Raw genomic sequence first — 21001 nt, forward strand, 5'->3', positions numbered from 1 at the left:
TTTTTTTATAAATCCACATCTGGATGTTAACATTGAATGAAAAAAAACTTGAGTAGTCACACAGAGATAACATTTGTGCTACAAAGTGTTATGTTGTAACTCGCCAAAATTGTCATGTTGGGGCGCGTTGTAGAATAATAAAGTTCTCATTCAGACTTGCCATTTGGCAAAAAGACAGCTGCTTGGGCCCCTGAGATTTCCAGGGCTCCCAAACTCTCTTCTTCTTCCTGCTCGTGCGTAGACTTGGTTCAGGAAGAGAATTGCAAAACAAACCTGTTGGCAAGTTGTAAGGAAAATCAAGCAGAGTTATTCCAGCAGAGGAGAGAAGAGAGAGGACAATCAACAGTTTTTTATTGAGGCGACCAAAAAACGGGATCCTTTTTCACGTGCGCATTGAATGTGCGTAACCGACAACCGTATGAGCCAGCACTGCGGTCAGTGTCAACCAAAGAGGATGCAGTCGAGATGAAGTAGAGAGTGATACGAGTGACGCTTTTCATCGCAAAGAGGAACCAGTCGAATGCTCAACTATATTAAACGCTGATTATCAATCGCAGAAAAATGTCGATAGACTCACTAGATTAGAAAATAACCCTCAAGATTGATTTTAAGAACTTCACATAGCTCTGGTCACAGGAGAATTTTCAGAGATAAAAGTCTACATATTTGAACTAAACAACCTCCATTATGGCAATGCGGGAATCCGAGTGGAGACTCAGTCGAGGAGATGATGGAGCACATTGCGTCAGTCCTCCATGCAGAGTCTCTTGGCTGCCGTGGGGCAATGAGGCGACCTGTGCGTGGTTTTGCATATCGCTGTATCCTCTGTGGGAGCGCTGGCTGACTGGGGAGGCTGGTATCCCGGCTCCTGAGGATTGAGAGGGTCTTTGGAGAGCAGGATACAGATGGCAGAGACCGTCCTCTGCATGGTTACACCTGGCGCTCCGTGTTGTGACGCTTCCCAAAGTTCATCCACGGTCTTGTAGTAGAGCTTGGACACCTGGTGCAGCCCTCCCACTTTCCGTTTGAGGATCTCCACACAGGTGATGGTCTTGGTGACCCCTCTGTCCGAGCCAGTGAAGACCACCTGTCTCGGTGAGCGCCCGTGGCTGTCTTTGCCCTCGTCTTGCATGCGAGCTGTCGCGAACCGCAGCAAATTGCGGATCTTACTTCCTTCTCTCACTCGCATGTGGAGAAAGTCGGTGGCGAGTCCAGGAATGGGATAGGGAACGCTGTCTTCCGTGCGCCTGACTCTCCTCAAGTTGTTCGGACCGAGCGTAGGAGGTAAAAATTGAATGGTTGGGTTGAGTGAAGTACTTGAACGCACCATCTGAGCCATGGCTTCTTTCATTCTTTAAAAACTGTGAAAAAAAAAAAAACTGAAGGAATCCTTTAAATAATTGCCGTATTTTCCCAGAGAGTTTCTCGGAAGCAATCAGTTTCGTAATCCAAACTTTCGTCTTCTGCCAATTCGAAGGGGAGAAGGAAGGAGAATTAAAAAAAAAAAAAAAAAAAGGACGTTTCTTCGTCTAATCCCTCTGACGTGAAGGAAAAGATGTCCTTGCTCGATTCAGCGCCGAGGACAGCTGATGCCCACAAACACACATGAGGCTCCGACAGTCGAGTGGCACAAAGAGCTCTTAAAGGCACACGCAACATTTTGCCTCATCGAATGGCGTCATTAATGTCATTTATTGGGTTGACAAGCAACTTTTGTGAGACCGTCAAACTCAAATTTCATTTTGCGAACATTTGATTCCTTTTTTTATAAAATAAGATGGAGTTGCATCCTTGTTGGCTTTATTTGGCCTTTGAAAGATTTTCAAGGAGCCATATGGTATTTAAGAAATATCTTCCTTTGGGCTAAAACAGATATTTGTTCTCCTTTTAGTCAGTCAAGTCGCCTGCTGGGCTGACCCAGAAAATGCTAGACACTTCGGGCCTCTTGTAAATCAATAAGAACATTTATAGCTTGGAGCAGCTACCCCCACTTTTTTTTTGTCTGTAAAACGAAAAAAACAATGCTGGCGGGGGAACATTGGGGAGGCAGCTGTGGGGCTCATATGGAAGCACAATAGTGTTATAATGTTGTCTTTCTGCCTCGCGGGATGGGATGCATCTCCTGTTATTTGCTGATATGAACAATGAGCACAGTCTTGTGGTTTCCTTTGTGTCTTTTGGTCCATTTAAATGCAAGGATAATCTTGGATATTTGATTTATTTTTTTCTGTTGAGGTTATGATTTTGTCCTTTGGTTATTTATGTCGATTTTCATTGATTTGAAGTAGTGATTATCGCTTGGACACAAATACACAAATAGCATTTTGGCATATTTTGCTAAAAAAAAAAAAATAATAAAAAAAATAGTAATAAAATTGTAACTTTATTGACAATGTCAATTTTAAACATCTTCGTTTTCACAACACATGATACTGGTCTTAAATTACACCAAATGTAAGTCGAGAGCAGGAAGACAGAAAATACATATTTTAGAAAAACAATTCACTATACATATATATAGATATATATATATAAAAATAAGGCAATTAAATATGCAGTGGACCAGCATTATTCACGGATGTTTGGGACCGAGCAGGTACACGAAAATACGTCTAAATGCCCCGCATTAAAATACATTTGGGGAGGGATTAAACCACCAAATTCTTCAGAAAACGCATATAAACCGTCAAAATGAGGTTTCCACTAAAACAAACTAAATTGGAGGTGGGGACTAGAGGACCAAAAAAAAAATAAAATCCAAAACATTGGGGGGGGAAAAAGAGTCCACTTACTGAACCTCGACTAAGCGAGGGTCCACTGTAGTTTAAACCAAAAACTTTATTCTAGTTAAATCTTTTATTTTTTTTTCAGTGGGAAAAAAAATGCCAGTATGGACAGCAGGGGTCACCAGCTTTTCCATGTTATTCATGATTTGTAGGATTTTTAATTTTTTTTTTTAGCTGGGCTTGGTTGCAATGATCTCTAAAATTTGGTTCTGGATCTCTTCTTCCTGAGTGTTGATGTGGACATCCCCCACACAACCGTTTTCGTACCTGAGACGCACAAAGACAGCGTGTTGTTGAGCATGGACAGGCAAGCTGGACTCGAGACTTGTGTCAAATTGTTCTTACACAAAGAGGAAACGTGTGCACACGTGGTTGGATATGGGACACACCCAGATGTTGCCGTGCTTTTTAAGGTCCTTTGACGTTATGACTGTGAAAAGATCCAAAAAGCAAATATGTTGCATGAGCAGGCGTGACTAACATTTTTAAATCATGTTTTCCTCATACGTACCTTCACAAAGTGCAACGCAGTTTAAGTTACGGCTTTGAAGAAACCTGCAAGGGAGATCCTACAACAGTGAGAAAATGTAACGTGAAATCAAATGACAGGTTGGACAATTTATGAAGATAAAAAATATGACATAAAAAGTGATTTACTTGTTGGATTATGTTCATGCCATTATATTTCTTTAGAAGTTCTTCTTTGGTGGGTATGTAGTGTTGTCCCTTGCCCATGTCTGGACAGAAAAAAGGACACCTTACAGGAATCTGAAGAAATACTTGATTATTTTTTCATGAAAATATGCAAATTCATACCAGAATATCCAAATGATATGCTTGAGATTGGACTTAAATAGATCCCTTTGCCGTATGCCGCTCCATGCATCTTTTAAAAACAAACAAGTGAAACTACCAACACCTCTGGAAGGTTGTCAGACTCCAGGGTCGCCTTTTGATATATTAGAGCTACTTCTTGAGTACTGATTAATGTGAAGAGCTAACAGTTGGATGCAGACTTCGGGAATAACGGTAAATCAAGACACTGATCATGTTGCTGATTTCTCTCAGTACTGACAAAAAAATGATTTAACATGATTTAATATGGCATGAGACATCTGCACATTTTTACATTTTCAAATAATCACTTCTATAACATACCTCGGAAATCACAATGGGCAGCTCAAGACACCATGTTGGTGATCCCTGAGTTAATGAGAGAAAGTTTCAGAACGGCCATGGCCTTACCTGGAATTTTGTATTGGATGCATTCACAAGTCCGTTTCTTAAAATGGAATGCCAGTTTTCAATGTGGGAGCCACTGGGAAAGGAAAAACAAATGATCATTTTGAAGAGATGAGTGAAGAAATACGTTCCATATTGGTGAAAGAATGACCATCGATGTTCTCACTGGAAAGCAAAGGTGCTGCCATAGAGTTTGCGTGCAGTTTGAAAACGAGCCTCTTTGGTCGGGGGGCTGCTGACGAGCAGGAACTGGTGAGGCGTGTGCATGAATGACAGTTGCTGTTGTGCAGCGAGCAAAGAAAAGGGAAACATAATGTAAGCACAACACTGTTCAACATCATCTGGCACATTCTCCAACATGTGATGTGGCTGCTATGCTACTGTATGTACTGATACTGCAAATAGAAGAGTGCACCGTCCTACCCTGTTGGCTGGAAGCTTGACAATGTGAGATCTGTTGCTCGATAAAATCCTGATGTCAAACAAACAAACAGGTGAGACTCACTCTGGTTGGCCATGTTTTATCTTCCAACTCAGGGGTGTCAAACTCAAATACACAGTGGAGCAAAAAGTGAAACTTGAACAAAGCAGAGGGCCTGCATTTAATTTTTAAAAACAATATGAATGCAGATTTTTTTAATTTAAAATTTATATTGTAAGTGGTTTTATTAATGCAATACAATGTTTAGTTTTAAAATTACTATCATTTGGAATATTACTATTATCATATAGAATGGAAAATGGTGTAGTAGTCATTTAGTATAGCCTCGCAGGCCAAATACAATTACACGGCGGGGCAAAATTTGGCCCGCGGGCCAGAGTTTGACACCCGGTCACAACATTGGGCACAATCGCTCAATATGATTAGATTCACAAAGATGATCATGCTTGGTTTTGATCTGAACTATCCTCATATTTTTTCCCCCACTCCAACATAAATGAATACGCAATAGAATACAACTTTATTTATATAGCGCATTTCACAACAGCTGGAGCTTTAACAAAGCACTTTACATATGGTGTAATATAAATTATTGGGTAATTAGAAAACAAATTAAAAGATAATTTAATAGTATGAAAAGATTTAAACGGTTTTGCTTATTATGATTAATTCATTGCGGCTATTTCTGGTGTGGTGTTCTGGCCACCAGGGGGCAGTATAATTAAGGAATGTAGACAAGATAAAGAATATATGCCTGTGAATATTATTATATTATCTATTTCAAGGCACCACTATATTGTCGTTATTTTGTTAAGAAAGTTTTGTTTTTCAACATGAACCTGACTTAAATTCATTGTTTCCTAGATATTCATATTTCAAATATATGGACACACATAATATGGCGTTTAACATGCTTGGCATCTTACCATTGCAGTAAAGGAATGGCAAGAGGGTCTATTTTGTCCATCTGCTTTTTTATTTCAGAATATGAACCCTGCATGACAATGATAATAAAGTCAAGGCAAAAAAAAAACATGTGGAATTAATGACAGGAGCGTTGAAATCACCTGTGACATCTTCCTAATCAGCAGGACACTATCCAAGGCTTTTTCCAACCTCTCATAGCTCTTTCTCTGTGGTGAGACAAAAAGGTTAGTCAGAATTCGCTAAATCTTCATACCAAGCCGACAATATCGTCTAAGTTCCGATAATACCTTGGGACTAAAGACCAGCATTTTGGGGTTCTTCGGATCAACGACAGATGGGTACGGTTGAAATATGATGCTTTTGCGCGACGACTGCAGAGCTGACCTGCACATCGCCACCAGCAAGTCGACCACCTGTAGGACCCCCCCCCAAAAAAAAAATCTTTCAAATGGGAACATCCCAACTTCATGTGAAAACAAATAATGGGTGCGTTATTGACCTCTGCACCAGTGGCCACCTCTTCTGTGGCTCCAGACATCGCCCCCATGGTGTGAAACGAAAAGACGCACAGTTCCCTGGTGCAAACGGCAGGCTTGCAGTTCACAAAATAGAACTTTTATTATTTCGTTCCAGCGCAGTTTAACAATCTTGCAAATGTTTACCTTCAATAGGGGACCATTCTGGAAAACGTGCCGCTCGTCACAAATGACGCAGTATTCATTCAATGTGGGGATTCTCTGCTCTGCGTACCTCATAACCTGCGCGCACATCAGAGTGGAATCTGATTTGATTTCATTCGGACGTGCTACCATGTGAATCTAATCTGCCCGGGGCCTAAATTAGGTTAAAAAAAAAATAGTGCTTGGCAGATGTACCTTCAACTATTTTAGCAATCGGACGGCCTCTTTAACCAATCACATTTCAAATTCATTTAGTTTGGGAACAGAGGGGAGGATTTTTCTTTTTTTTTTAATACATATATTTTTACTACACTTGTGCACCAAAAAAAGCAAAGGCAATGATATTCATTATTAAAGTCAGAAGGTGGAAATTTTTATTGTCAGAACGACATGGCACAACGACACTAACTTGTGTCCAATCCAAATGACCAAACTTTACATAATTATGGTGTTTCAAAAAAAATTTTTTTTCATTTTGTGTTCCAATAAAAGAATTTAGTTTGAATATGGTTTAAATTATTAAAATAAGAATTCATATTTTATTCATTTTTTTATATATATAAAATGATGATTAATATTTTTCTTCCTAATTGAGCAACCTTCCCAACATGTTTTAATTTGCTTTACCTGCACCAAGAAGCCATGATGCAGAGTCGGGGTGGTCTTACAGTGCCCAATAGCCTGAGAGAAAAACAGCAGCTCTATCAGCTGCTTGGTGCTGAGCTGAGCTGAAGACTTCACTCCTGACACGGCAACCCTCTGTGGAAGAAGATACACAAAAAATACGCTACGGATTAAAGCTACAGCACTATGGAGGTGGATTTTATAGTGAATGTGGCTTTTTTTTTTTTTTTTAACCATGTACAGTTCACAATTAAAAATCTTCAAGAGACAGAGCTGACCTTTCCACTGGGCGTGTAGGTGAAGAGTTCTCCTGATGGATTCTTGATGTTGTAAGACGTCGTGTGATTGGCAAAATGGTTCAGTTTCAAGGCGGGTAAAACAATTCGTCCCCTCAGGCTGCGGTCTTGCAGTGTGTTCGATCTAAGTGGGGGAGAGGTGATCAGAAAAGCCTGTAACAGCAACATCAGACACCGTGTAGTACAGCCGTGGGCAAACTACGGGCCGGGGGCCACATATGGCCCGTTAAACGTTTTAATCCGGCCCGCTGTACTATATGAATAAACCTTGTTAATGTTTTATTTTATAAATACTGCGGTTTTTCAAAGACAAAAATATTGTTGTAAAGCTTTTGTTCACTTTAATTTAAAATTATTATTTTTTTTTTTTCTCCATCCATCTGCTCCTTGTCCGGCCCCTCAGTCAAATTTTAGAACCCATTGTGGCCCGCCGATCAAAAAGTTTGCCCACCCCTGGTGTAGTACATACTTTGACAGTGGCAACCAGATGCTAAGTCTTGCACGGAATTTCTTCATGGTTCCACCTGGCCTGAACCAGCTGTGCCTTCTCTTCTGCCTCACGATCACGTTCTCATTAGTCAGATGGTTCCACTCCCGGGAGATGAAGACCGCTAAAACACTGTGAAAACAATATTAAAAGTCTTTGAGATGAAATATGAACATCAAATGATGCTGCTACCTTTGCAGTTGTTTTCCAAGATTGAAATTGTGTCTGTTCGATGGCTGGAAGATTTCAACGGACGGTTCTGTGGTGAGAAATCATGTATTATCGTCATCGTCATCATCGTCATGGCAAATGAGATTTTATGAGCAGTAGTAGAGAGTCTCACCGGGTCCATCGAGATACTGAGACAAAGAGAAGTACAGGCGGACGATGATGGGCTCTGCTCTATTAACTCTCCAGGCCTTAGCCACGTCCTCCTGCGAAGACCAAAACAAATGCGCGTGGTTCACAGCACATGCCGGATGACGTCTCTATTTTGTTTCGAGGTGAACATTTTGTTTTTAACTTACATTCAAAATATTGGCGTTTATGTTCAGATCAACATCCACTTTATCGATTGATTGATATTCCCTGAGAAGTGCAGAATGTAGGCGGGATTTAAAAACAGCAGAAACGATTCCTGTTCTTTCATGTCACGGATTGTTGCATAAATATTTACCCGATAGTGACTGAATTATGTGAATACAGCCTCCTGACTATCTCAATGTCACCATCCAGACGGGGATGGCAGCTCGGCTCAATGACACAGCTTTCCTGCTGGGACAAGTACGAGCGCTCAATGTCATTTCTATCTACCGAGATGAGACAGCAGTTACCGGATACTACGTAAGTCGTTTAAGGATAGTCATAGTGATGTTTACATATGTTATCTCCTCTTCCTCTGAGGCCAAGTCGTCCTCATTTTGACTCCACTGATGCCACTCAGCTTCCTGAACAGTAAAGGAAAAATAATTCACTTTCAATATTTCTTATCTTCACAAGGGTGGGCACATGTCGACAAACAACCACCTAAGGCCAATTTAAAGTCACCAATGAACTTAACATGAAAGTTTTTGCACAGCAATGTGAAAACAAAGAGCTACACACTTATTGAGTACTGAAAAAGAACACATTTAGTCAAATTATTTTGGGGGTAAATCCTCCTGCTAGCTTGTCTCCACGATGCGCTACTATATTGACCTTTGAACTATAGAGGTTTTTACATATATATATATATATATATATATATATATATATATATAAAGAAAGCCATGATACAGTATAAGGTGCAAATAAGTTATCTGGACTCACCATGTGCAGCAATTTTGCAGTTCTTCATCAACAGCAAACAATGTCTACTGTTCTGTGGCTAAGTAAAGGAAAGAAACTCTCAAATATTTTACACACGTAGTTGTCTATTTGTAATTTGGTATTTACTCCTTTTTAGCTCAGAAATGCCTATTCATGACGTCACCACTTGCCTCCTTTACATCGGGAGCATCCACTTTTTACTTGATAGAACGGTGATTATATCCACAGATCCAGACTGTCGGAATAAAAAAATGAATGGGGAAAAAAAGACACGGCCAGTTGGATGGCTCGCTTAGTAGTGTGACTCTAACTACCCTCTAAGTGATCTGAGCAGCAGGATGTCACACATGTTCCGTCCTGGACTCGAGAGAGCACGATAATCTGCAGGTCGTCGATGGCCTCGTGTGATCTTCTGAAGAAGGAGAGCCTGACACCTCCAACGTGATGTTTTCTGTCCTGTCAAGCAATGTGAAACAAATTGCATTCTCCACACTGAAAGTTGAGTGCCTTGATGGCTTTTAGGACAAATTGGCAGAATTTAAGCATTTTTTTCCCCTCCTCGTCTGAATGTGTGCAACTTCAGTCTGACCTTAATCAGCAGTTAACCCCCGTGAGCAGCCGCCTGCTGCTCCGCAGTCTGGTCAGATTACACACTTGTAAGGCGTTCATACATGTGTGCACTCTCATTAAGTGCTTGTCTCATTGTACTGTAATCCACTTAAAATAGTGTTTGGTAGTGGTGGTGCGCTTGTTTCCTACTCATGAACTCCTCTAAAAGGTTTATTGATGAAATAGAAATAGAAGTAAAATAATCAGAGCAGGGCAGTCCGTCCCATTTTTTTTTTTTTAAATTTTAGGAGGGTTGACAAACGGAGGAGTGACAGGCATAAAAGGGTCAAGTGCCCAGCTCGGGGTCAATATGGAATCACTGCTGTTCAAAAGTTTGGCGTCTTTTAGAAATGTCCTTTTTTGTTGGTGTTTGAATCAAACTTAATTTTAAACTGGCGATAGAAACCCATTTCCAGCAATTACTTATACATTGACGAATAGAAACAATTAAACACAACTGAATGTTTTGATGCTGGGAGAAAATTTGTCCACTTCCACTGATCACCCACAAGAGGGCACTGTTGTTGCGAGAAGGACTTGGACGTAAATTCACTTATCATTTCGTAACCTGGCCAACATTGTGATTGAGTTTTGTAAAAAGAAAAAAAAATGAAATCGTTGCTACAAAGGTCATCATACTGTATCATAATGAGATCTTTGTCTAATATTTCAGTTATCTCAAAAAGATAATTTGTCAGGAGCGCTCCTTTGACGTACAAAACTGAAAACTACAGCCACACAATCACTCAACTTTAAACTTTAAAGAGAAACTGCTTCTATTTCTATTTTGCCATTTGCTTATTGGCTGAAAGCAACCTTGCTTTTTCTTATGTGTCCACAGTATATAGCTGATGGCAAGCTGCATACTGTCAGTTTAAATTTCCAAGCTTCAGTTTCTCAACACTGACATGCATTGATGTTATTTTTTAGAAATCTGCAGTAAGTCCACATATTAATGCAAATATCAAACAATTAATGCTGTCACTCAGTAATCAACCATGAACGTTGATGTCAGATTGATATACAGAAGACAGCACTGCTACTTGGAGCGCCTTGTGATTCTGTGGGTGGTCATGTAATGGTGCTCCCGTTCAAATACAATTCAGACTGCTCTGCACATAAAACAGTTCTATGTGGAGGAAATTATTATTATTTTTAAAATGTATTTATTCTAATGTGTTTTGTCTTGAGGTCTACAAAAGGACTAATCATATTTTCTTGCATAAAAGATCAGACTAAAATAGTGAAGATGCATAGTTTTTATTTTGAACAGAAAATAATTTATCATGCATGACACAAAGTATAAATGAATCATAATTGCCTCTGTTGATTTGAATTAAAAAAAGGAAAATAAATGGGAAACTAAGTAATTGAGATGAATGCATCATAAATATTTTTGGTTTACAAAATAACGTGAATAAATCAAATAACGAGCTAATTTGGAGTCTTTTTAAATATAGATATCGAAAATTAAATAAACTAATTATTTGCCAAAAAGAAAACATACATCATTTTAATGATCTCACCACTCGAGAAGTTTGAAACGGTATTCAATATAAATACTCCCTTAGTGTTAGTATACGTAGTGTATCGCTAGGAGCGGCGGAGTGATTTCTGACCAACCAGACGAACAACGTCTACGGAGCGCACTACATTCTCTTGGTGGCAAGAAAGTAGTTCCGGTCGGCCAAGGAGCATAAAAAACAGCCGCCGCGGGCAGTCGAGTGGCGCTTTGGTTCCCAGCAAAGTTCATCCCGAAGGTGAGTGCACATACAAAATGTGTGTGTATGAGAAGCAGTTCAACATTTTGGCAATAGTCTTAAAAAAAAAAAAAAAATCTTCATCTTTAATTCTCCTAAACCCTCTGGTTGTAATTTAGCCACACAGTGGACTATATGTTTCTCCTTCATTTAACATTTCTGTATTTGTGGGTAAATAATGTAATCCGTAATTTCATAAACATTTTTGTTTATAACGCGGACATATGGTACCACTGCGTTTTTTAAATTATATTAATTTTAACTTTGTAAAAAGTTAGCAAGTCTTCAATTAGCTCCTGTTCCAATTTAGCTTTAATTGTATCTATTTTAGATAAGGTAAGTAACCCAAATCCTTATGTGTATCAAAATTTAAATTATTTGTGTAATTCGGTTAAAAAAAAGCAGTGAAAATATTATTACTTGAGCAAGCATAATCACACAAATACTTTTGTAGCGATCATTTCCTACCCAAATTATGTATTGCAAATTATTATGATGGTTTTCTTTTTCTAATTTCTTGAGATGATGAATTAGGTTTTTGTTAGCTGTAAATTTACAAAGTAATAAAAAAATACATATCACTCTCCTTATATATACTTATAATGAATCATAATTTAAAATTAATTAGAGCAATGAAGTTATTCACAATATTCAAATTTATTGAGGCACACCTGCACTATTACAAGTACACATTTACAAATGCATACTAAACACCACTTCAGCCATTAATATTTGCTTCTGATTCGATGATTCGATGATCAAAAAACCTAATTTAAGACTTTGTGACTGTGGTTGAAAAGGAAAGCACAGTCATAGCATGCGTCCACTGTCTAGAAATACTTCCAGGTGGTTATTTTTGGTCCGTGCTGGGGGTGAGAATGGTGTCCCAGCACGCTCGGTGTTTCCAAGCACTGACTCACTGACACTTGGTCGTCATGCGTCTAGTATACGAGCCTCAGTCCTCTTTGTGACCGTGCTTCAACCTTGTGTCAAAAGTGACCGGCTCCTCTTCTCCTTCAGCTGCACATGAACTCCCAGTGGAATGTGGAGAGTGCAGCCAGGCAGGCACTACGCTGTCCTTGTTGCTTTATGCACATGAGCTGTTTGATCAGCTCGCACGAAAACCTCAGTCTCACTGGGCATCGCTCCACCTCGGCCATCAATTTCCTTTTTTTTTTTTTTTTTTAAATTATTACTTAATAGTTTCACATTACAATAAGTGTAAATGTATACCTCACTGATATTTTCTTGCATGTTATTGGCTAGCATCTCCTTGTCAGGATCCTTATTTGGTCATTTAAATTTTTAATCGACAGGCCGCAGATTAGAAGAGTAGGATTTATCCCAGCCAGTCAGCAAAGAAAGAAAAATAAAATGCTAAAGATTTAATTCTGTAAATGCATATCGTCACACTTTTTTTTTATAGTTTAACTGGTCCTACGACATATACTCCGATGCAACTTGTACATTATATATATAAATGAGAGGTTGGAAAATCCAGTTTTTAACGTGGTGATTAGGCGGTTTTGTGTTTCTTTTCCGATTGGCAAATACTTTTGTTGCTTTACTGCCAATGGCCACCTTATTAAAGAAGAACTGCCAAAAGAAAGTAGAAGATAAAAATTGACTAACCAAGATTCTACCTTTTGGCCACAATGCGACACCGATTTTAATTAAAGTAAGCCATTTTAAACGAAAAAGGAAAAAAAATTCTAATATAACTAGAACTCATTGTGCGTTCAGAAATTCACTCTGACGCCGTGACGTCACTCTGAGAGTGTCTGTGCTCGGAGAGGCAAAGCCCAATCGCCTCCCATTCATTTCCAGCAGCTTGTGTTTGTACTGTTACGGTTACCATAGTAACCAAGTATTTTTGATTTATTATTTTATTATTTTAACATTGGTCATCTGATAATCGATCACCCGAATATGATGCATGTTCTGATTCTGCTTTCAGTGCGCTCAAAAGTCTCCACTTGAACTCGAATGAATGACCGCATGTCACAGTTATCAATAACAAATCAATCACTTCCTCTGACCTCTTTCCGCAGGCATAATCCCGAAGGCACGTGTCCAATCATGTCGAAGTCTAAGGAGTCTTCCATCATCCACACCCAGCAGCTGCACGCTGCCATGGCCGACACCTTCATCGAGCACATGTGCCTGCTGGACATCGACTCGGAGCCCGCCGTGTCCCGCAACACTGGCATCATCTGCACAATCGGTCAGAAATACACACAAGCAAAAGTCCATGATCGTCTTTTCGCGTGAGTCACTTGATGTTTTCTCTGTCTGTAAAATGTTCTCATGCAGGGCCTGCCTCTCGGTCCGTGGCCATGGCCAAGGACATGATCCTGGCCGGGATGAACATTGCAAGAATGAACTTCTCGCATGGCACACATGAAGTGAGTGCATTGCGATTTGTACATGGCGTCCTCAGTGATGCTGATGTAACTTGAATTTGTACAAAAGGGGAAAGGCGCAGATGTCTCCCACTAACATATGCCACACAGGCGTAAAGTCATTATTACGGTTAATATTTGCATTAAAACTGTTTTAGATGTAAATGGAAAAGAATCATATGAAAAAGCATGGCTTGCCCATATGATGCAAACTCATGGGCGGATTTACTGTTAGGCAAACAAAAGCAAAGCTCTGAGATTTTTAGATTTCATAAAAAACAAAACTTTTTATTTTTCAAATTTTTGTTTCAGTCTTCACTTAAAAACACATCTAAATGTTTAAATAATCAATTATCGTCCTTCTCCCCTCATGCATCTTATAACCTCATATGAGCAGATTTGAGTCACTTGTTGCTAGGCAGAATTTGTGGCCTGTGGGAAACATTGTCTGCCTCATCCACTAGTCTGATTAAATGACTAATGAGCAAAAAAAAATGTATTCCAAAAATGTTTGTAAAGTGCATTTATTTAAGCGATGAAATCCTGCTGTATGAAATACTCCACCTAATACGGCGTGGCAGCTGTACTGTTCACCCTACGGGAGTGACTGAGAGTGACTTTACCCTTTACAGTCGGCAGTAGTCATGATCGTCATGTGGCCCGTCACTGCCTGAAATGGGATCGAGTTGCTTGTACTCCATCCGTGTGACAGCTCGTGTATGTTGTCTTGGCAAAAACCTCCCCTGTTGACCTGTCACCTTTTCAAAAGGTCATACTTCTTTGCCTTCACTGTCACCTGAGTGGACTAGGCGCAGTAAGAACCTTCACATGGCACTCTTTAAAGGTTAAATGAAAGGTGACTTTCTGGGGGATTGACTGCTTGTGTAGGGGTGTAATATGGCTAAAAAGTACACTTTTTTGCAAGTCGTCAATGATTGTTGATTGTTTTCAGGAAACATGAATGCAAAGTGGATGTACAAATTGTCTTGGGAAGGACAAAATGAAATTGACCTCTGTCTGGTCACTTGTCAGTGCAGCTATTAATAGTTTGAGACTCAGAGAGTTTATATGGTGGCATGTGGGGGGGTGTGGCCTCACTAAAAGCAACCTTGACAGTACTCTCTTCAATTCTTGTTTTCCTCTTAGTTGTACGTTCAAAATACCGTACCTTTGAGAACACACTGTGTCAGTACACTCCTCATTTGATAAGCCATTGACATTTTAATAACATAATTCAAAGTTATTTAGACAAGCTCTTGCAACTTCCCCCAACAGTTGCGCAAACTTTGTTGATGCCCGCCGAGCATTCAACTGCATACACAAAACTTTGAGAAAATATTCTTCCAACACCTCGAGCAGCTGTTTTGGGACGGTGAATCTGAACCGCGTCACAAGCTAAAATTGGCGTTGCAGTTGTCGTCCAGGATTTACACCTCATAGCGGCTTGTATTAAGAAAGCGTCACACTGTCCGTGGTTATCTCGATATTGTTGGTCAAAGTATAGTAGTCTTAAACACCAATTTATTGTCATTCTAGTGTAAAATAATTTAACAACTGGTTGATAATCGAATCTTTCAAAAATCCTGCAGAATTGTTCCTTTGATGACTTAAAAAATATGAAAAATGCTCCAATTTAGCTTGGCGTGTGGTTAGCTCGTTTTAGCCGTGGCACAAAACAGCTGAACAAAAAAAAAAAACAATATTAAATCCAAGAACTTATTGTAGAAAAAAATGAAATCTCAACATTTTTATATTTTTAAGGTACTGTTTGTCCTGCATATAATTCCAAATCCAGCCAAAAATAGGCCTACTCATGTAGTATAGGGAAGTATAAGACACAGTGTAAGCGCAACTAAGACATGTCTGACATCTAGTGGTGATTGGGGATATTACAACTTAAAACTACAATTGACCCCTGGATATTTGCAGTTCAGCATCTGCAGATTTGCATATTCACGGATCCTCCCCCTTTCAAATGTTGAATTCTTCCCATTTTTTTCTCAGGTGTATTCCCCCCCCGTTCACATATATATACATATATATATTTTTTCTTTTTTTTTTTTTTTTAATTAATCAAGGGCTCACTCAGAGTGTGGTCTGCGGATTGCCCATCCCTGAGAAGTGACATGAAAAGACAAAGAAAAACTCATCTAAATTCAATTTCAGTTACTGGGCACTTAAAAAAACAACCACAGCTGAAACAAAGTGCTAAATTAAAAAAATGTGGATTTAACGATTGCACGAATGAGCAAATGCAATTTTACAATCACTGTATAATACACCCCCACCCCCTGCTTATTCAGTTTTCCTTGTTTTTAACGTATGTACCAGTACCATGCTGAGACCATCAAGAATGTTCGTGAAGCAACTGAGAGCTTCGGAGCAGGCTCGCTCAGCTACAGGCCAGTGGCCATCGCTTTGGACACCAAGGGACCAGAAATCAGGACAGGGCTCATCAAGGGTGTAAGTTGTTCTTGCTAAAAGAATCACCACAGCCTCAGTGACAAAGACACGGATTTGCACAAATGAGACGGGATTGAAGGTCATCAACGTGCTCTTGTTCTTGTTGATCAGAGTGGCACCGCTGAGGTTGAGCTGAAGAAAGGTGAAACCATCAAGCTGACTCTCGATGACAGTTACAAGGAGAAATGTGATGAGAAGATACTGTGGCTTGACTACAAAAACATCACCAAGGTCGTTCAGAGCGGAAGCCACATCTACATCGATGACGGTCTGATTTCCCTCAAGGTGAAAGACATCGGTAAGAGCCGGGGCTCGAAGAATTTTAGATTTGTTTTTTATCAATAGATTTATTTCATTTTTGAAAAAAAGATTGGTTCTTTGTTTTAGATGTAGTTTTAGTTTTCTATATACTGTACATTAAGTATTTGTTGAGTGCAAGATAAATGTTTACTTCTACTTCTTGTTTTTTTAAAACAGATATCTATATTTAGTTTCAACTCCTTATTTTGTCAAAATATTTTCGGGCTTGGCAGACAACAACGTGACAAAACAAAAGATGTGACTCGTGTAAGTCTTCTTCACCTCGTAGGTCACGACTACCTGGTGTGCGAGATTGAAAACGGCGGCGTGTTGGGCAGCAAGAAAGGCGTCAACCTGCCCGGCGCTGCCGTCGACCTCCCCGCCCTGTCCGAGAAAGACCTCGAGGACCTGAAGTTCGGTGTGGAGCAGGGCGTCGACATGGTGTTCGCCTCCTTCATCCGCAAGGCGGCCGACGTTCACGCTGTCAGGAAAGCTCTAGGCGAGAAAGGCAAAGACATCAAGATCATCAGCAAGCTGGAGAACCACGAGGGAGTGCGCAGGTAAGTTGATACTTCACTTTTAGTCATGATTGGCGGTGATGGTGGTTTACACACATATTAAAATGTTTGTTTTTTTATGTTCTTTATCGCAGATTTGATGAAATCCTGGAGGCTAGCGACGGCATCATGGTCGCCCGCGGAGATCTGGGTATTGAAATTCCGACAGAGAAGGTGTTCATCGCCCAGAAGATGATGACCGGCAGGTGCAACAGGGTGGGCAAGCCCATCGTCTGTGCCACGCAGGTCTGTTGCATCACCAGAGCGGGGAGGGATGGCTGTCTCCTTTGTTGGGGTTGTGATATGGCATGTCGTCGTCGTCCTTCAGATGCTGGAGAGCATGACCAAGAAGCCTCGTCCTACCCGAGCTGAGGCCAGCGACGTCGCCAACGCCGTGCTGGACGGCAACGATTGCATCATGTTGAGCGGGGAGACGGCTAAGGGAGACTACCCTCTGGAGGCAGTACGCACACAGCATCAGGTGAGGGCTCTTCAGGGTTGGAGCTATGATTCAACTAATGTGTCATCAGGCATGGGTTGATATTAGATTCTGATGGCATGATAAACGTGAGCAAAAGGTCCTTTTTTTGCGGAAGTATTTGGGTAAATGAAAACAGCATCTTTCCCCACTGAACACAATATATTTTATTTAAAAAAATAAATCTAGAATATTCGGTATATAAAAAACATTGACCATTTTAAATTGAAATAAGTAAATAAATATGAAATATATGATTTCTGTTTAAATTTTTCCGAGTAAATCAGTACCCAATCACTAGTGAGCTATTTTTCGAAGAGACCCGTGGGCTACTCATCATGTCCTTGGGGGCTAACTAGTACCCGTTGGTACCAGTTTATTTATTTATTTTTAGGACAATGCACATGAATCAACACATAAAAAAGGCATCCATTTAAGTATGCTGAAGTTAGCGTTGCTTTTTTTGTCTCCCTCCAATTCTCTTCTTTGCGGGGTGTGCATAACTGAGGGTGACCCGAGGGTGGATTTTAACTCCTGTCCCATAACACTCCTACAGAAAAAAATCCCGTCCTGTCCCATCTCGTATTGGAACATAGTTAAAAAAAAAAAATCCTGTCCCATCCCATCCCGGTGAAAATGACTCCCATCCCGTCCTGCTCCCGTTTAGCATGACTTACACTCCCGTACCAGCTAAAAAGTTGTGATCATTTGCTAGCATAATGAGCCCTAGCTAGATAATCCTGAACCTGTCTACTCATGGAAATTTTTTCTCCTGTCCTGTCCTAAACCCGTGACTAAAGCTAAATTGATTCCCATTCAACGGTTTGTCAAAAAAATGTCAGCCTCGAGTGCTCACCACTCCTCTCTACTCAGCAGACAAGGAGGGGAAAAACCTGCCCCATGCTTCGAAGTCCCCTCAAAAAACAAAAGAAAAGAAGAGCTATCATGTCTGTGTGATGAATTGTGAAGTGAATAATTTATGTTTTTGATATTTCATGGGGTGGTGACAGAAAATGTCATCCTATTCTGGAATGACCCAAGTAACTGCAACCACTTTTTTTTTTAATTTTTTTTTTTTACACATGTCCAGATCGCCCGTGAAGCCGAAGCCGCCATGTTCCACAGGCAGATGTTTGAGGAGCTGCGTCGTACCTCCCACCTGACCCGCGACCCCACGGAAACCGTCGCCATCGGTACAGTGGAGGCGTCCTTCAAGTGCTGCGCCAGCGCCATTATCGTGCTCACCAAAAGCGGCAGGTCAGAATCCCAGCACCCCGCGCCTCCGCAGCAAAGCCCGCCGGCGCGTGTGGAGTGAGCCACTTCTGACCTTTTGGGAGCTGAACCCTGACATTTTACACGATAATTTTAACTCCCTGTTCATTCCTCTCACGAGGGAGTTCATCCTCAAAAAAAGCATGTGATACAGGCAGCTGCGTTTTCATGAGTAGCAAAGTGTTCATGATTGATAGAGCGTCACAGATCAGAATTTCTTACCACCATTTACTGGAGCATTATATTTTTGCATTTTTGCACATCCAAACATTAAATCAGGATAAGGACATTTTTTAAAAAAGGAGCGAGAAAGACAAAAAGTGCGGTTAAAATCCGCGCTCGTTGAAGGAAGTCTTTTTCTTCCCGTCTCCAACATTTCCAGTTCTATTTCCACGCGCTCCACCACACGCGCAAGATCGCGTTGCGGCGATGAGGCTCCGCAGAGCTTTATCGCATTTTTTTACTTCATTGTTTCACCTCGCAACTTTTCAATTTGATTCTGCCTCACTGCTGTCAGCAAGTTGTTCCCAGATGTCAGCGTGCCCCGAAAAGCCCCAAATGCCTCCTGTCAACTTCCTGGCCAGTGATGAAATGCTGACCGACAAATAGCACCTCGCTTTTAGGGGGCGTGTAGCGGCGACAGAGAATATACTTTGATTACTCTTCAACATGAAAATATAGTCAAACTTAATAAGGGATATTGAATTTACCGTAGCTACTGTACAGTCAGTATTTGTAAAAAAATATTCTCACGTGAATGAGAAATATCGTTAAAAGCAAACCAATTCATCATACACCAATAAAGAATACTTTTTCCCAAAAATTATACTTAACATTATTGGAAGTCATTCAAACATTATGCACAGTTTGAACATAAACACTGTGCTTAAATAGAGGAAAAGCTGTACATTAATTACAATATAAAAAAATTTCAGTAAAAATGGTTTCCTAAAGAAATGTTTGAAAAGATTGAATGCAAATCAATTGTACTTACAGTATAAGTTGAATAGAAGCTGGACTGGATTTAAAACAACAAAAAAAAAGTTTTATCTTCAGGAGCATTATACACAGTTTGAACATGTAATTTATTTTGACAAATGTAAATGTTAGAGAATAGAACCGGGATGATGAATACCTAATTGTTGTACTGTCAAATACTTATTACTTTTGCTGGTGCAGTTTTAATTGAATTGAGTTTGAGGTGAATCTCTTATTAAAGGTTTTCAAATTCTTCATCTCTTGTAATGAAATAACGTTTTCTTCTGACAGCCGCAATATTATTTCAGTCACTCGGTTTCACACAACACACGCGAGTTGTCATGTCTATGAATACCAATTGACTCAAAGGAGGTATATTTCCATTTAGAATACTTCCGATTAACTCTTCCTTTTGTAACGACATTTCAAATATTTCGGGAAACTTACTTGGTTTGTGCTCCCGCAGGTCTGCTCACATGCTGTCCAGGTACAGGCCCCGTGCACCCATCATCGCCGTGACCCGCTGCGGCCAGGCGGCCCGCCAGGCTCACCTCTACCGCGGTATCTACCCCGTGCTCTACACCAAACCCGCCAACGACGTCTGGGCCGAGGACGTCGACCTGCGCGTCAACTTTGCCCTGGAAGTTGGTGAGTCACAAGGAAGCATGCTTGAAGTGAAACATTTGAATGAAATAGAGTATAGGACAGTGGAACCTATGGCTCGGTGATATAAGTCACTGACGATATTGCAATTTTAAAATGGAGTATTAAATACTGTCTCAAAAAGAAAGCTGAATGGGCGTAGAGACTAAAGGAGGGAGTTTGGGGTAGGAGAAGTGGGAGTAAAACAGGCCATAAATCCACATAGGGCGTTCCGGCGTACAGGAGCCCAAAAAGAGTGCTTTCGACTTTTTAGCTTTCAGACTCACCAAAAGACCGGCATGTTGTTAGCATAAAGCTCCGAAGTACTTTGATCGTAAAATGTAGATGTTGTTGTTCCCTGTGCAGGCAAACACCAGAAGTTTTTCAAGAGTGGTGACGTAGCCCTCGTTGTGACCGGCTGGCGTCCAGGTTCCGGTTATACGAACACCATGAGGGTGGTCCTCGTGCCTTGAGCTCCATCTAAGGACGATATTAACCTGCCACTTTGTGCTGTGTAACTCCTCACATGAAAACTTCCTCAGGCCACTCAGCCGAAAAGAATGATTTTGTCGGTCATGTACAAAATGAATTACTCCTAACTAAATTGTGCTGCTTCTGTCATGTGTGATTTCACAAACAACTCGATCGCCCAAAACACAGCAAACCTATTAATGACTTAATTTATGCTCCTTTTAATGTCCAACTGTTGCAATAAATCTCAGAGGAGTATTCTATGATCAATGCAGTG

General features: G+C 40.4%; 3 protein-coding genes across 5 annotated transcripts; 1 reads left to right on the forward strand and 2 right to left on the reverse strand.

Moving 5' to 3' along the window:
- Positions 1-462: 462 nt before the first annotated feature.
- Positions 463-1557, reverse strand: LOC148334979 (ribonuclease P protein subunit p25-like protein). Its single transcript, XM_088299169.1, has one exon. It carries the CDS (start codon positions 1349-1351, stop codon positions 746-748), a length of 606 nt encoding a protein of 201 aa, XP_088155295.1. The 5' UTR covers positions 1352-1557; the 3' UTR covers positions 463-745.
- Positions 1558-2626: 1069 nt separating this feature from the next.
- On the reverse strand, positions 2627-9047 carry LOC148334980 (protein mono-ADP-ribosyltransferase PARP6-like). Of its 3 annotated transcripts, none has more exons than XM_088298561.1 (22): positions 8793-9047; positions 8363-8431; positions 8161-8255; positions 8012-8072; positions 7828-7918; positions 7677-7743; positions 7467-7616; positions 6980-7121; positions 6705-6836; positions 6060-6155; positions 5897-5989; positions 5685-5810; positions 5538-5603; positions 5397-5464; positions 4452-4500; positions 4195-4307; positions 4032-4104; positions 3603-3672; positions 3444-3523; positions 3298-3355; positions 3132-3216; positions 2627-3053 (listed from the first exon to the last, which is right to left on the reverse strand). In XM_088298561.1, the coding sequence occupies exons 1-22, from the start codon at positions 8793-8795 to the stop codon at positions 2957-2959; spliced, it is 1884 nt and encodes a 627-aa protein (XP_088154687.1). In that variant the 5' UTR covers positions 8796-9047; the 3' UTR covers positions 2627-2956. The 3 variants fall into 3 exon arrangements, 2 of the variants coding, with proteins under 2 accessions (XP_088154687.1, XP_088154685.1); XM_088298559.1 differs by having other exon boundaries at positions 8161-8258; XR_015844073.1 differs by lacking the exons at positions 2627-3053; positions 3603-3672 and having other exon boundaries at positions 3155-3216; positions 8161-8258.
- Positions 9048-11098: 2051 nt separating this feature from the next.
- On the forward strand, positions 11099-20994 carry LOC148334981 (pyruvate kinase PKM-like). Its single transcript, XM_088298562.1, has 11 exons — positions 11099-11161; positions 13213-13385; positions 13475-13566; positions 15895-16026; positions 16138-16324; positions 16616-16886; positions 16979-17129; positions 17212-17364; positions 18452-18618; positions 20078-20259; positions 20620-20994. The coding sequence occupies exons 2-11, from the start codon at positions 13241-13243 to the stop codon at positions 20724-20726; spliced, it is 1587 nt and encodes a 528-aa protein (XP_088154688.1). The 5' UTR covers positions 11099-11161; positions 13213-13240; the 3' UTR covers positions 20727-20994.
- The last annotated feature ends 7 nt before the right edge of the window (positions 20995-21001 follow it).

Source organism: Idiotropiscis lumnitzeri, chromosome 6, assembly GCF_059441095.1.
Source record: "Idiotropiscis lumnitzeri isolate Australia: NSW breed Sydney's pygmy pipehorse chromosome 6, RoL_Ilum_1.0, whole genome shotgun sequence".
Lineage (NCBI taxonomy): Eukaryota > Metazoa > Chordata > Actinopteri > Syngnathiformes > Syngnathidae > Idiotropiscis > Idiotropiscis lumnitzeri.

Excerpts from the sequence above, each read along its gene's own strand:
- LOC148334979 (XM_088299169.1), bottom strand. The coding sequence starts at position 1,351 with ATGAAAGAAGCCATGGCTCAGATGGTGCGTTCAAGTACTTCACTCAAC.
- LOC148334980 (XM_088298559.1), bottom strand. Across the intron at positions 7,122-7,466 it reads ATCTGGTTGCCACTGTCAAA|ATCGAACACACTGCAAGACC; the intron begins GTATGTACTACA and ends TCCCCCACTTAG. Across the intron at positions 5,811-5,896 it reads AGGTGGCCACTGGTGCAGAG|GTGGTCGACTTGCTGGTGGC; the intron begins GTCAATAACGCA and ends GGGGTCCTACAG.
- LOC148334981 (XM_088298562.1), top strand. The coding sequence starts at position 13,241 with ATGTCGAAGTCTAAGGAGTCTTCCATCATCCACACCCAGCAGCTGCAC. Across the intron at positions 13,386-13,474 it reads TGGCATCATCTGCACAATCG|GGCCTGCCTCTCGGTCCGTG; the intron begins GTCAGAAATACA and ends GTTCTCATGCAG. Across the intron at positions 13,567-15,894 it reads TCTCGCATGGCACACATGAA|TACCATGCTGAGACCATCAA; the intron begins GTGAGTGCATTG and ends CGTATGTACCAG.